This window comes from Schistocerca nitens, chromosome 4 (genome assembly GCF_023898315.1).
Source record: "Schistocerca nitens isolate TAMUIC-IGC-003100 chromosome 4, iqSchNite1.1, whole genome shotgun sequence".
Classification (NCBI taxonomy): domain Eukaryota; kingdom Metazoa; phylum Arthropoda; class Insecta; order Orthoptera; family Acrididae; genus Schistocerca; species Schistocerca nitens.
Window position 1 is genome coordinate 874,448,784 of NC_064617.1, and position 15,486 is coordinate 874,464,269.

At 40.7% G+C, this 15,486-nt stretch overlaps 1 protein-coding gene across 1 annotated transcript in view; it reads right to left on the reverse strand.

Moving 5' to 3' along the window:
• LOC126253366 (huntingtin-like) overlaps window positions 1-15,486 on the reverse strand; it is a 549,449-nt gene that overhangs the window by 116,747 nt on the left and 417,216 nt on the right. Inside the window, exon 41 of the mRNA XM_049954640.1 lies at window positions 6,593-6,720. Coding sequence (XP_049810597.1) covers window positions 6,593-6,720 — 128 coding nt within the window. The remainder of the gene's footprint in view (window positions 1-6,592; window positions 6,721-15,486) is intronic.

Below are 15,486 nucleotides of genomic sequence, written 5' to 3' on the forward strand. Positions count from 1 at the left end.
CCTCTCCTGTGACTCCTGTCTCCTCCGCAGAAAGTACAGATCTGTCATTGCCTATCCACTTGATTGCAAGTGGCATGTCAATGGTACACTTAAGCATCCATACAGGGTGGATGGGGACCAAGGAGGACTCAGTGTGTTGTACCGATCCCCCTAACCAACAAGTTTGAGGTGCTGTCTTTCAATGAAACTGAAACTCACCAATGGAACTCACTTCATCTGTTTTGGGGAAACATGTTTTGTCTGGTGTCAGGAGGAGGCAATTGCAAAAGCGTAGGGGTCTACTAATCTTTGGCAGTTCAAATGTACGGTGAATGATGGTACCCCTTAGGGAAACGGCAGTAGGGGACAGGGAAGGACACCAGGTACTCAGTGTGTATGCCTGAGGGCCTCATTCAACATGATAAAGAGGCTATTTCAGCAGCCATTGAGCGAACAGGGTGCAACCAACTGCAGATTGTGGCACATGTTGGAACAAATGGTGCCTGTCACCTGGGCTCTGAAGTCACTCTTGGGTCACTCCAGTGACAGGCAGAAAAGTTTGAGAAGACCAGCCTCGTGCGTGGAGTTTCAACGAAGCTCACAATTTGCAGGATTGTCCTCAGAACTGATCGTGGTCCTTTGGTTATGACTCAAGTGGAAAGACTGAACCAGATACTTCAAAAGTTCTGTGACGAGCTAGGCTGTGACTTCCTGGACTTGCACCATAGGGTTGATGACTGTAGGGCCCCCTAACATAGGTCAGGTGTGCACTGCACATCAGAGGCTGCTACTGAGGAAGCTGACTCTGTGTCTGGGGTGCACACAAAGGTTTTTCAGATTAGGTGACTCACCATCCACTTCAGATAATGATTGCTGTAGGAAATCCATTAGTATCAGTGAAAGATCGAAAGAAATGCCTCCCACAGGAGAGAGTATTAAAGTCCTAACGGTAAACTGCTGAAGAAATTATAATGCCAGAGTTAGAAGCGCTCATGAAAAGCAGTGAAGCTCACATAATACAGGTACAGAAAACTAGTTGAAACATGAAATTGATAGCAGTGAGATTTTTGGGGAAAATTTAAGTTTATATCGAAACAATAGGCGAATGGGAAATGGAGATGGTGTATTTGTTGCAGTAGACAAAAAACTCAGATTCACTGAAACAGAAATTGAAGCTGCATGTGAGAGTGTTTGGGCAAGACCCAGTATCAGGTGTGGACATCAATGATAACTGAATCCTTCTATTGCCCATCAGACTCTCTCCGAAAACTTCAGTTCACTTGTATGTAAGTTCCCCAATCATAGTGTAATCATCAGTGGAGACTTTTATCATCCAACAATTAATCGACAAAGTTACAGTTTTCTTAGTGGTAGGGGTGATAAGACATCCTGTGAAACTTTACTAAATGCCTTCTCTGAAAACTACTTAGAACAGATAGTTAATAATCCCACTCATGATGTGGAAATACATTGAATCTGATGGCGACAAATATACCTGATCTCTTTGAGGATGTCCACATCGAAACTGATATCAGTAACCACAATGTGGTTGTGGCAACAAGATTACCAAAGTACAAAGGACAACTAAAATAATCAGTAAACCAGATAAAAAAATCATCAATGTCTTATCTCACTGAGGAACTTGAAACTTTAAGCACAGGTCAGGGGCATGTAGAGAAACTCTGGCTCAAGTTTAAAAAAATAGTTGGCCACACTCTGGGTAGATATGAACACTGTAGAACAGTTCATAACGGGAGGGAACCTCCATGGTATACAGTCACTGTAAAGAAACTTCTAAAGAAACAGATTGCTACATAACAGGTGTAAAACAAAGCATATAGGGCTGTAAGTAGAGAGATGCTGAATGAAACATGTTTGACTGTCAAGAGGGTAATGCATGATGCCTTCAATGACTATTGCAGCAGAATATTTGTTAAATCTTTCATAAAATCCAAAGAAATTCTGGTTATATGAACAAACTGGTGGCACCAAAGTTAGTGTCCAGTCCATAGCAAATGAGACAGGAATTGAAATTTGAAATATGTATTAGTGGCAGTGGTGTTGAGAAACGGCTAAAATCGTTAAAATTGAACAAAGCTTCAGGGCCCGAAGGAATCCCCGTCAGATTCTATACTGAATCTGCAGCTGGGTTAGCCCCCTTCTCACTATAATCTATTGCAGATCCCTCAGACAAAAAACCAATGCCCAGTTCTTGGAAAAAGACACAGGTCACACCCATCTACAAGAAGAGTAGTAGAAGTGATCCAACAAATTACCGTCCAATATCCTTGATATCAATTTGTTGTAGAATCTTAGAACATACTCTGAGCTCAAACATAATGAGGTATCTTGAACAGAATGACCTCGTCAAAGCCAACCAGCATGGTTTTCGAAAACATCTATCATATGAAACCCAACTCACAATTTTCTTGCATGACATATTGAAAGCTTTGGACCAAGGCAACCAGATAGATGCAGTGTTTCTCGATTTCCAAAAAGAATTTGGCTCAGTACACCACCTACGCTTATTGTCAAAAGTACGATCGTATGGGGTATTAAGTGAAATTTGTGACTGGCTTGAGGAGTTTTTGGTGGGGTATTAAGTGAAATTTGTGACTGGCTTGAGGAGTTTTTGGTAGGGAGGACACAGCATGTTATCTTGGATGGATAGTCATCATCAGATGTAGAAGTAACTTCAGGTGTGCCTGAGGGAAGTGTGTTGGGAACCTTGCTGTTCATGTTGTATATTAATGACCTTGCAGACAATAGTAATAGTAAAATCAGGCTTTTTGCAGATGATGCAGTTATCTATAATGAAGTAATAGCTGAGCAAAGGTGCATAAATATTGTCAGATGTTGATAAAATTTCAACATGGTGCAGAGATTGGTAACTTGCTCTAAATGTTCAAAAATGTAAAACTGTGCACTTCACAAAACGAAAAAAAAAAAAAAAACATATAACACTAGAACTATAATATCAATGAGGCACTGTTGGAATCTGCCAACTCATAAACGTACCTGAGTGTAACACTTTGTAGGGATATGAAATGGAGGATCATAGGTTCAGTCGTGGGTAAAGCAGGTTGTAGACTTCAGTTTATTGGTACAATACTGGGGAAGTGCAATCAGTCTACAAAAGAGATTGCTTACAAATCAGTTGTGCAACCCAGTCTAGAATATTGTTCAACTGTGTGGGACCCATGCCAGATAGGACTAACATTTCGTTTTGAAGGGAAACCAGAGTCAGATAGGACTAACAGAGGATATTGAATGTGTACAGAGAAGGGTACCATGAACGGCCACAGGTTTACTTAATCCAGGGGAGAGTGTCACAGTGATACTGAAGGAACTGAAATGGCAGACTCTTGAAGATAGACTTACACTATCACACGACAGTCTATTAACAAAGTTTCACGAATCAGTTTTAAGTGATAACTCTATGGATATACCTAAACCCCCTAAATATCGCTCACACAAGGATCATGAGGATAAGATTAGAATAATTACTGCATGCACAGAGGCATTCAAACAATTATTCCATATGTGAATGGAACAGGAAGAAATCCTAATAACTGGTACAATCGGACGTATCCTCTGGCATGCACCTCAAAGTGGTTTGCAAAGTGTAAATGTAGACATGTTGCTGGTGCAAACAATCAATCTCCCCATATTAGGGTTTCCTTCTGCTGTTGCAATATTTGCAACTGTTTCCTCTGGAATTCTTAGAACATTTATAACGACTGCTATGAAGCCGTGCTGAAAAGTAATGCCTCCAAATTTTTGTATGAAAACTCTTAGAGCTTTTTATATAAAACAAATGTTATTATCACTCCACATCTTTATCATTCATGTTTATATGGCTGCAGTACTCTGCTGCTGGAGGGCTCAGAACTAGAGTATAACATGAGACAGTGTGTAATGTAACTATGCCAGTGCATGAGAAACAGGAAGCAATAATCAAGTTTTGAATTCAAAGAGTTCGTCCACATGTGGGGCACCATCCCCTACAACATGATAATGTCAGACCATGCATGAACACTGTGACATCTGCAACAATTTAACACCTTGGGTTCAATATCATTTATCATCCTCCATGCAGTCCCAACTGGACCCCAATGGCTTTTCACCTGTTTCCTAAACTTAAAGAACATCTTACAGGACTTGGCTTTGATAGTGATGGAGCAGTGCAAGTAGAGGCGGGGTTGTGGCTCTGTCAACAAAGTCAAACATTATACAACAATGGTATAAACAAAATGATCTCTCACTGGGAGAAATGTGTTCATTGCCAGGGTGACTATACTGTGTGCGACCCATACCAGATAGGACATACACAGGCATGAAGATTACAGCTGTACAATGTTAATGAGGTTTGTTTTATTTAAAAAGCTTTACGAACTTTCGCATAAAAAGTTTGGAGGCTTTACTTATCAGCATATCCTTGTACAGCCTGTGTGTTATGAAGCCAAAGGAGACCATCTCGAAGTCTGTAAATGAGGAGTAAAATGATACTGTAATGGTATTCACCCCTCTGCCAGTGAGTGCCCACATTACAGGAGAACAATGTCAAGTGTTTAGTCCGATTGCTATCCTACACCAAAGCCCTGCCAAATTCTGTAAACTGGACACCGAAAACAAAAGTCTAGCACTTCTGTCCCACTGTAGAGAATATTTGTCTCATTGATTTTCCATTCACAATTCCTGCCCTGGAATGTCAGGGTGAGGTGGAGGGTAATCTGACTACTGAGAAATGAGCTGGTACTGTATTCATCATGTCTGTAACTCACTTAGCACAGGGGAAGGGCAACAAAGGTATTTCATCGGTGTGTTGCAGGCTCTTGGTTAAAGGTTGCTTTATGCAAGCTGAAGGCTGGATATAAATTAAAAACTGCTGTATTTATTCAGAAGCTCATCATGAACAGAAAATTCTACGAATCTTTTTACAACACAGTATCTAAAGATGTTGATTTGCTGAATTATCCTTGCACCGCAGTAATTTCTTTTATGTGCTGGGAGGTACATTGCTCTATTAAAGATAGTTCTATGTGCTGTTTTGGGCTCATGGAGTGCTTATGCATCATGCATCTCATTCTGTGGTCCAGACTGTCTGTACAACTTTTACACTGGCACAGCAGCTGTTGACTCCAGCTCTCCAATGTCTCATGTAGATTGTTCTTTACACAACTTGGCAAGGCTCTGTTGTTGGGTGGCACTTGGGATAAATGCTTCAGTTTGTTCTTCTGTAATATGTTTCAATTTTTTTTTCTCTCATCTACAGACTTTGGCTTCATGGCGTATTGGATCTGGCAGTTGTTAAGGCTGCCTAAGAAAGACAAAGCAGACCATTATACAGGTTGCTGAAGAGGAAGAAAACCATGTTACACTGGTGTTCATTGCATTCACTATTAATAGGACATAGTGACTGGGAGAATAAGATGGAATTACAATGTGAAGTCTAGATTCTGGCTACTGCTCAAGATCAGAGCCTCACAGAGTTCTACAATATATGATCTACGGGCCTGACAACTAAGAGTCAACCTCATATTGCACCAGTCTAGAAATAGAAGTGTCCATCAGATAATCTGCATCGTAAGTGTGACATGCACAGAGCACGGGTGTCACATGGACACAAAACAGCCCATAAAATCAGCTGTTAAGGAGTACCTTCCCTTCACATAACTTGATGTGAGTTACTGAATTGCCAGTATACTTCAACAAGCCTATATCTTATTGGACAGCATTGTGGAATGGCTGGTGGAAATTCAAGTACACAATCAGTTTCTATTCAAGAGTATCATTTTCCAATAAAACAGAGGGGGAGACCCAGCACTGAGCTTGATTGAAATCATATGTCATCTAAGGGGAAGATATATGAGTGGACCTCATCAATAGAAGACAAGAGACATGGTCCTGGTGATTCTTCCTCAGTCAATGAGTGAGTTCTGTACATGACAGCACTAGGCTTGACAAGTGGGGCTCATGCATGAGCTGTCTACTTTTTCCTCCATCTCACCAGCAAATACAACCTCATCTATCACTGAATCACAACCTTAACCAGAATAGGCAGCATGTCACAAAAAGGTACTCAAACGGACACTCTCATCAGGAGAGCTGAAGAGGGTAATATGTTTCATCACTGAAATGTCGAAGAATATATTCAATGCCATCATATTAAATTCTTAAGAATGTTGCCAAATATACAATATTCATTTTAATTTTAGGTTACAGAAATTACAAGCAAGACGTATGATTGCCAAAGTGTGGATGTATCTAATGAAATGACATTCATAACATTGTATGATTCATCAGTTAGGTGAGAAGAAGACATTCAGGAGGTTAGCTAAGGTACATTAGAATACCTAAATTTTATAATTCAGATTTGAATGAAACTCTCATTTTTATGTATCCAGTCAAAAAACATGTAGGGTCCAGAATTTAAAAATGAGTTTCATTTTTTGTTAGATCTTGACTAATTTTGTTAACTGAAAATAGACCTGTGTTTTACTTACTTTATGGCGCTGTACACCTTCCTTTTTTGTTTCAGCAGAGTATATACTCATAAAATAAAGATACAAACACATAAGCATCTAAAAATGTATTTACAGGAATGTTGTACCTCAAATCCTTCAAAGCACGTTCTCGAGGTTGATGAACAAGTGTGCTACAACATGGATTACCAGGCATGGGCAACATTAATGTTTGCACAAGAAGAGATGTGATGGCTTGCACAGCAAGACTGCTGGCCTGAAACAAAGTTTTAATGAAGTACACAGCACAAAAGTTCATTTTCATTTAAAACACGACTTTTTTCCAAATGTGTATAGTGTACACTGAGTGTTTATCTGACTTTGTTGGAGCAGAACTTGGGGGTCCAAGTTAAAACTGAATATCACTCTTAGAGGGGGAGGGACACAGAATACATTCCAAACTAAGTAGAAAAATAATGTACGAGTTCAAGACAGGCAAAAAATACCTTCAGTGTCCACATATTCTACAAGTATGAAACTTGCTCACTTATTAGAGGGTACTGAAAAATTGCACTCTACTGGCTAACATAATTTATGAAAATGTTGAGTCAAAAATTTGCCCAGGACACAACTGCAACCTTGAACCATTTGATTTTTCAATCTTTCATATGAATAACCACATATTCACTAGCACAAATTCAGACACATCAGTTTGTACTTCCAATGAAAAATCTATATTCAAAATCAAAAGTTTGCAAATATAACCTAACAGGTTTATTCATTCACATTCAGTTAACAACTCACCTCAGAAGATATTGCCTGCAGTTGGCAACGAAATGTCAGGAGGAAGAATTTCTACTGTTTGACAATGGCCTCTTAGGCCAGAAGTTTTAATTAATGAGGTTTATTCATTGTTACCTGCCATGTGTATAAGGTACCCAAGGGGTCCAAATGAGACAAATTTTATTATTTAAATTTTACAAAGAGGTCAACTTTCCATTCATCATCTTTCTACTGATACAATAATCGACCTGTTCATGCCTTAATAGGCCAAATCATTGTTAGCAAAGCTGCCCTGCCAAACAAATCACACTGCAGGTTCACCTGGCTTCTGAGACTGAGGGGTCTCGGAGTCATGTCCGACAAACTTTTCTCCCATCTGTTCCAAGCTGCCATCTGCAGCAGATGCTAAATGGCTTAGTTGCTTTATCTTTGCATTTCCCTTCCCCTTTGAGAATGCTATGGGGCTATTGGAGTTATCTTATCTCGTCCTCCTGGAAAACCTCATCATGTAATCCCCATGAGCACATAAACCAACATAGTTTCTTTTTCTTAAGTTCAGTAAGCTATGTTTATTACAATTCCTCACTGTTTCCCAATCCTGACTACACCCCCATGGGGGTTGTACAAAATGGTGCCAGAATCAGGGTGCCAAATCAAACTGTTATCAGCTTTGAGGTTCAGTATACAAATTACAAGCCCCAGAGTGGATGCATGACAGCATTGCGCAGGGCCATCTAGTTGCGAGCTGTAATGCAACAGACAAGTGCTTTGCGTATTCAGTCCTGGCTGCCTGCCCCTGTTTATCCACAGCCACCGCTGCTGCAGATGCGTGGAGCTAGCCAACCTCGCCTGCTGCCCTGCCACCTTCAAGTGGCATCACAGGTACAAGGGCCATCCCAATGCCAGGTGCTGAACCCGCTACCATGCCTTTTGTTGATCAACAAATGTAAGTCACAAGCTTTGCTTTTAGGAAGAAGATGCTGCTGGAGCCAGTGCTGCCGGAGATGTCATAATGGTCCAAATGGCTCTGAGCACTATGGGACTTAACATTGGAGGTCATCAGTCCACTAGAACTCAGAACTACTTAAACCTAACTAACCTAAGGACAGCACACACATCCACGCCCGAAGCAGGATTCGAACCTGTGACCGTAGCGGTCGCGCGGTTCCAGACTGAAGCGCCTAGAACCGCTTGGCCACTTCGGCCGGCACGCCGGAGATGTCACCAGGAGCTGCTGCCAAACACTTTTTTGCTTTTTTTATGTATGTACTTTAAAGGAATGGCCACAACCAGGTCATAGGGACAGTTTAAGACCGGTCCAGAATTGCAAGCTAGCTTGGAGGAATTACAGACGGAGAATAAAACTCTGAAAAGGCTCCTTAAAGAGGCATTAATAAATGTGATGCCACAAAGTAGCACTGTGCCTGCAGCTAGCATCACTTCCTCATTTCTGAGGTTCCCACATGCAATTCCATCTAGACCTGTAATTAACGTTGCAATGGATTCACTGGTTCCCACCTTACGAAGGAGGTACTACTTGGCAAAGCAGAAGCTCACTGTGTAGATACGTGTGTTTGCTGGATAGACACACAGGTAAGTGCTGAGGTGAAGTGTGCTACACCAAGTGCACTAAGGGAGGCTGTATGTCTCACATTTCTGTGCAAGGTGGCCCAGAAATTCGTTCAGTCATCCACCAATAGATGTGCATTCACTGTTGGCATACACTGCACTCATTAAAAATGCACAGGTCTCAAGGCTCCTGAGCATCTGGGACCGGCATGTGCCTACTGCAGAAAGTTAGAACACGAGAGAGCAAATTGTCTGTCTCTACAGCAACACTTGGCTAACCAAATAGGTTACTGAGGTTCTTGATGGAATGTTAATATGAGAAATGTTATTGAGAGCCATTCTGCCAGTGCCCCTTGCTCCCCTTCCACAAAGCAAATCCAATAAGAAGGGTAGGACTCACTCAGGTGGGAAACGTAAATTTGCAAAGGAAAATAAACAGCAGATAGTCTACCTTTATCATTGACATAGGGATAGAAGTGATTGTTTTGTTTGTTAAATCTACTCACTGCTGAGAATTACAACTGTCACGATGTAGATTTAGTGGATTGGGAAAAAAGGTAATTTAACCCCAGCGGTTCGCAAAATGTGGAATTGGAAATAGACAGAAGAAAGCATCAGCTCACATTGGAAGTGGTTTGGAAGCACGACCATAATTTTGATGTTGCTTTAGGAAATGGTTTCCTGCACCATTTTTAAGGAATAATTAACTTCCAAACACAAGAAGTCCAAATAGTGGAAAATCCACCATTTTGGCAGTGTTACAACTAAAGAGGATGCAAGGGAGTCCAGAATGAATGGCCACATTCTGACAACCCCCTAAACCACATATCATATCACTGAAGTTTAAAAAAAAAAATCAAGAAAATATCAGGCTGTACATGCAGTGTCTTTTCAATAGTGACAAAGAAAGATTTTTTGAGAGGACAAATTTTCCTCATGGATCCATTAACAAGAAATTAAGTTTTAGATGGTAAACAGTCACATGTGAAGTTCGGTTTAGCTCAAGTGAATGTGGCTTGGGAGAGTACATTTTTATCAGCGAGCACAGATAATTTCGGAAGCAGAAATACAAAACTTTCCTGGCAGATTAAAACTGTGTGCCGGACTGAGACTCGAACTCGGGACCTTGCCTTTTGCAGGCAAGTGCTCTACCAACTGAGCTACCCAGACTCACGACATGTCCTCACAGCTTCAATTCTGCCAGTACCTTCTCTCCTACCTTCCAAACTTCACAGAAGTTCTTCTGCGAACCTTGCAGAACTAGCACTACTGGAAGAAAGGATATTGCGGAGACATGGCTTAGCCACAGCTTGGGGGATGTTTCTGGAATGAGATTTTCACTCTGCAGTGGAGTGTGCGCTGATATGAAACTTCCTGGCGGAAGGTAGGAGACGAGGTACTGGCGGAATTGAAGCTGTGAAGGTAGGTTGTGAGTCGTGCTTGGGTAGCTCAGATGGTAGAGAACTTGCCCGCGAAAGACAAAGGTCCCAAGTTCGAGTCTCAGTCCGTCACACAGTTCTAATCTGCCACAAAAGTTTCATATCAGGGCAAACTCCGCTGCAGAGTTAAAATCTCATTTTGGAAGCAGAGACATTAAAATTCCTTGTAGTACCAACAAGCCCAAGTGAATGCAGTTAATATTGAGGAGACAACAGAATATCAAGAAAACTAACAGCCTGTAAGAGCAGTAAATAAATTCTACCTACATTTCAACAGTTTGCTCATTGTCTTTTACAAGATTTAAACCCAACCATGTGCCTAGTACAACTGGATGACAAAATTGTCTTTTTAAGTATGATAAGAGAACATGCAGAGTGACTAAGAAATGTACTAGCTCATGTTAATAATGCTAAGCCAAATTCGAAATTAGAAAAGTGCAAATGTGCATAATCATGTGCTCTACTGGGCTACATAATTTTGGTAGATGGTATAAGACCAGTCCCCCCCCCCCCCCCCATTAATGTATGCAGTGAGTGATTTTCCAGAGCAAAGCAAAATTAAAGAATTGTAATCATTTGTCAGTTAATAAATTACTATCGACATTTTGTGGAGAACTATGCAAACAACACAAAACCTCTCACAAAATTACAGGAATTCCTTTTGTCTGGACAGTGGGAAGTTAGACTGCCATGTTAAAACTGAAAGAAATTCTTACAAATTCACTTGTCTTGGCTTATCAGGGTGTTGCATTACTTTTTATATCATCATGTGATAGTAGCAACATCACTGTCAGCTGCATTTTGAATCAAATACAAGACCGTGAAGAAAAACCTGTTTGTTACGCATAATGTCAGCGGAATCAAGCTGAGTGAAAGTACAGCACCACAGGAAAAGAATTTCTGGCACTTGCTTTTGGCACCCATTACTATTGATTTTACCTATACAGATAACAGTTCATGGTAATTACAGATCACATGGCTTTAAAATGGCCTTTTAGTTTAAAAGATCCCAGTAGGAAACTAGTTAGACGTGGCTTACGATAACTACACTGAATATGACTTCACAGTCAAACACAAGCCTGGCATATTAAATCAGAATGCAGACACCTTAAATAGGAAAATTAAGATCCTGCTAGAAGAAGATGAAATGTTTTGAGGAGTTAAAAAAGGCAAGAGAATCCAATGCTGAGCGTAATTATGGGCTCCCTTGCTGGACATTATTACAATATATTATGTTTTGTATCAGAAAATGTGTCCTGGAGAATGAATAGCAGTTCCAAAAACTTCTGTTAGTACATAGGTGTGTCATAATGGGGAAAGTGCCAGGCAAGCACTCACTGTAGGCCATTATTGGTAGCCACAACAAAAGAAAAATGTAGAACAATAAGTTCAAAACTGTCTTCATTGCACAAAGGGAGTTCAAGTACAAAGAGCAAATATCTCTCTTTAAATCCCATCTGAGCTGCAGGACCTTTTGCTTGATATCATGGGATCACTTCCCACAATGACTCAAAATAACAGATATGTTTCATCTATCACTGACCATTTCTCTTGCTATCTGATTATGATACTGACTGAAGACATGATCACAGTGACAATTGTGAAAGGATTTGTCACTCGTTTAGCACTACCATAATGGCCTCCAGAAGCTCTCATAACAGAACAAGGGACAATCTTTGTGCTCCGTCTTATGGTATAAATTATGTTGTACCCAAAATGAAGAAGAGGAGAACCTCCCATTTCACCTAAGAGTAGTGGTGGGTTTGAACACATTCACAAAGCAGCAGCTGATATAAAATATTTCAATGAAGATGACATGCTGAGTTGCAGAAAGGCACAACGAAAAGACTGTCACACACTGAGCTTTTGGCTAAAGCCCTCTTCAGAAAAGCGAGGAAAACACATACACATTCACACAAGCAGGCACACCTCATGCACATGAGACCACTACCTCTGGTCTGATGGCAACTCTTGCACTGAATGAAAACTGCAATCCTACAGTGGGGCAGGGAAGGAGGTGGGGTGGAGGATGGGTTGGCAATGGAAGACCACTTTAGGAGGGGTCGAAGGATCTTGTTAGGATTTACCTCATTTCAGGGCACAATGTAGATTTCAAGTCCCTCTAAAATTCTTTAGTAAAATATCTATATATGGTGTGCGAAGTACTTTTAGGTTATTAACCATGGTTCCCTCAGAATGCTTGTTCTGAATAATGTGATGACAAAAAATCGATTTACTACTAGCTGTTCTGGAACTTAAAAGCTACATTCCTCTTTAATGAGCAAGTAGATTTTAGTGAGGAATTTTTCTTTGATATTTTCACTGAATTACTCTAAAATGTCAAGCTCTTTCTGTTCATGGATTGTCAATTAGTCTTTTTTTACTATATAAATGAGATGGTCTTATCACTAGTCCTTTTATGTATTACATGTTTTAATGAAGAATTTAGTTGCTTGTATTTTATATATTGTATTACCTTTCCCATTAACTTGACACATTTTGTCTCCTTGTTTTTACACTGGAACAAATTATTCTTTTAAGTTAAATGATCATTCAGAATTATGGTTTAGGTTTATCCCTCTTTTTATTACTCACATTGTATAAAGTTGGTCCTGCCCATGACATACGCTTTCTAAGTTGCTGCTTAATCTCATTTAAGTAGCTTGTACCTTTGACACTTACCTTTATAGATCACACTTGCTCCAGTGACAAAACAGTTACTCACTTCTGGTTTTTACTCACACTATAGGAAGCAACAAATTAACAAAATATGTGACACCATAATTTTGTGGGTGGTGTATGAATAAATATTATTCTACACTATCCATAAGTGCAGTTTCAGAATACTATCTAAATATGGACTAACAACTGTGATCCATTTTGCGTTTCTGGTACTATTTTTTGATTAAAATATCTTAATATTTTACAGATGTTTTACATCAACGACAACATCTGCATTACAACTTTTGTATTTCTTGCATGTATTATGCATTTCACATATCCCTTACTACAAATTTTGGCATTACTTGCCAGCTGTTACTTTGTATGTGATGTAAATATAGTACCCAAAGATTACACACAGCTTTTAAAAGCACTATGATATTGCTGTTACCTACTTTGTTACTCTCTCTTGACTAGGATTCACTTATGATTTGAAATTATTTTGCATTCTAGATGCATAAATGTATGTAGCATTTGCAAAATCTTGCCTCACTTCTGTAAAATGTACGTTTTATATTTCATTTTACTGGCAAACAGTGTCTTGACCTTTTAAATGATAAAGTGAGATCTATTTAACCTTAGCAATCAACAGACAGCTAATTGTACATATAAGCATACATAAATAGCTCAGGAACACATTTTGTTTCTATTGTTACCAGCTGGTGTCATACCAACCACCTTTCGTATGCACCATAGAGGGCAGCATATGTTTAAATGATCCAATTTCAGGGGATAATGAGGTCTTCTCTGTTTTTAACTTTTTATAATGCATGTCTTTTACGTAAAACTTAAATACTTCCTTAGCTGTTCACTCTTTGACCAGGTTTTTGGTAATTACTTATTTTATAAACGGATTCCATAGAATACAATCACATGTCATTACCAATGGTTACTAGCGATATTATGCCAAAGGTGGAGATCAGAGTTTTCACTATTAAACTACCAGTGACTGAGCTTTATTCAGCAGCGTTCTTCAGACCTCAATGGTGGCGGTTTCATGCCATCGTTTCCTGCTGTCACCTAGGATATACCAGCCACACTATAATATTAATTTATTCTTCTGATCTTATTCAAGTTCTTTGACCTTTAAGAATGTGTATCACTCTTTTTCACAGAGTAAAATGGTGTGATAACGACCTTGTACGAGACTGAAACCAGACATGCAATTAACAAGAACAATGGAAAATACAGGATGGAAAGTAACAATATTAGGGAGGAAAGTTGCTACTCACCATATAGCGGAGATGCTGAGTCACGACAGGCACTACAAAAAGATTCACACAATTATAGCTTTTGGCCATTAAGGCCTTTGTCAGCAGTACACACACACACACACACACACACACACACACACACACACACAAACACGCACACACGCACGCAAACACAACTTGGGATACACGTCTGCAGTCTCAGACAACTGAAACCACACAGCGAGCAGCAGCACCAGTGCATGATGGGAGTGGCAACTGGGTGGGGGTAAGGAGTAGGCTGGGGCGGGGAGGGGGAGGGATAGTATGGTGGGGGTGGCGGACAGTGAAGTGCTGCAGTTTAGATGGATGGCAGGAGAGAGGGTGGGGAGGGGGTGTTGGGGGGTGTGGGGGGGGGGAGGGGTGTAAGTAGCGGAAAGGTGAGAAATATAATAAAATTAAAAGACTGGGTGTGGCGGTGAAATGAAAGCTGTGTAGTGCTGGAATGGGAACAGGGAGGAGGCTAGATGGGTGAGGACAGTGACTAATGAAGTTTGACGGCAGGAGGGTTACGGGAATGTTGGACGTGGAAAGTTCACACCAGCACAATTCAGAAAAGCTGGTGTTTGGTGGGAAGGATCCATAAGGCACAGGCTGTGAATCAGTCATGGAGGTGATGGATATCATGTTCGGCAGCATGTTCAGCAACAGGGTGGTTCACTTGTTTCTTGTCCAGAGTTCGTCGGTGGCCATTCATGCGGACAGACAACTTGTTGGTTGTCACGCCTACATAGAATGCAGCACAATGGTTGAAGCTTAGCTTGTAAATCACATGACTGGTTTCACAGGTAGCCCTGCCTTTGATGGGATAGGTGATGTTAGTGATCGGAATGGAGTAGGTGGTGGTAGGAAGATGTATGGGACAGGTCTCGCATCTAGGTCTATTACAGAGGTATGAGCCATGAGGTAAGGGGTTTGGAGCAGGGGTTGTGTAGTGATGGATGAATATATTTTGTAGGTTCGGTGGATGGTGGAATTCCACAGGAGGAGGGGTGGGAAGGATAGTGGGCGGGACATTTCTCGTTTCAGGGCACGACCAGAGGTAAGCGAAACCCTGGCGGAGAATGTAATTCAGTTGCTCCATTCCCAGATGGTACTGAGTTATGAGGGGAATGCTCCTCTGCGGCCGGAATGTGGCACCTTGGGAGGTGGTGGGAGACTGGAAAGATAAGGCACGGGAGATATTGCTGGCAGTCAATAGGTTTGATATGGATGGAGGTACTGATTCAGCCATCTCTGCGGTGGAGGTCAATGTCTAGGAAGGTGGCTTGTTGGGTGGAG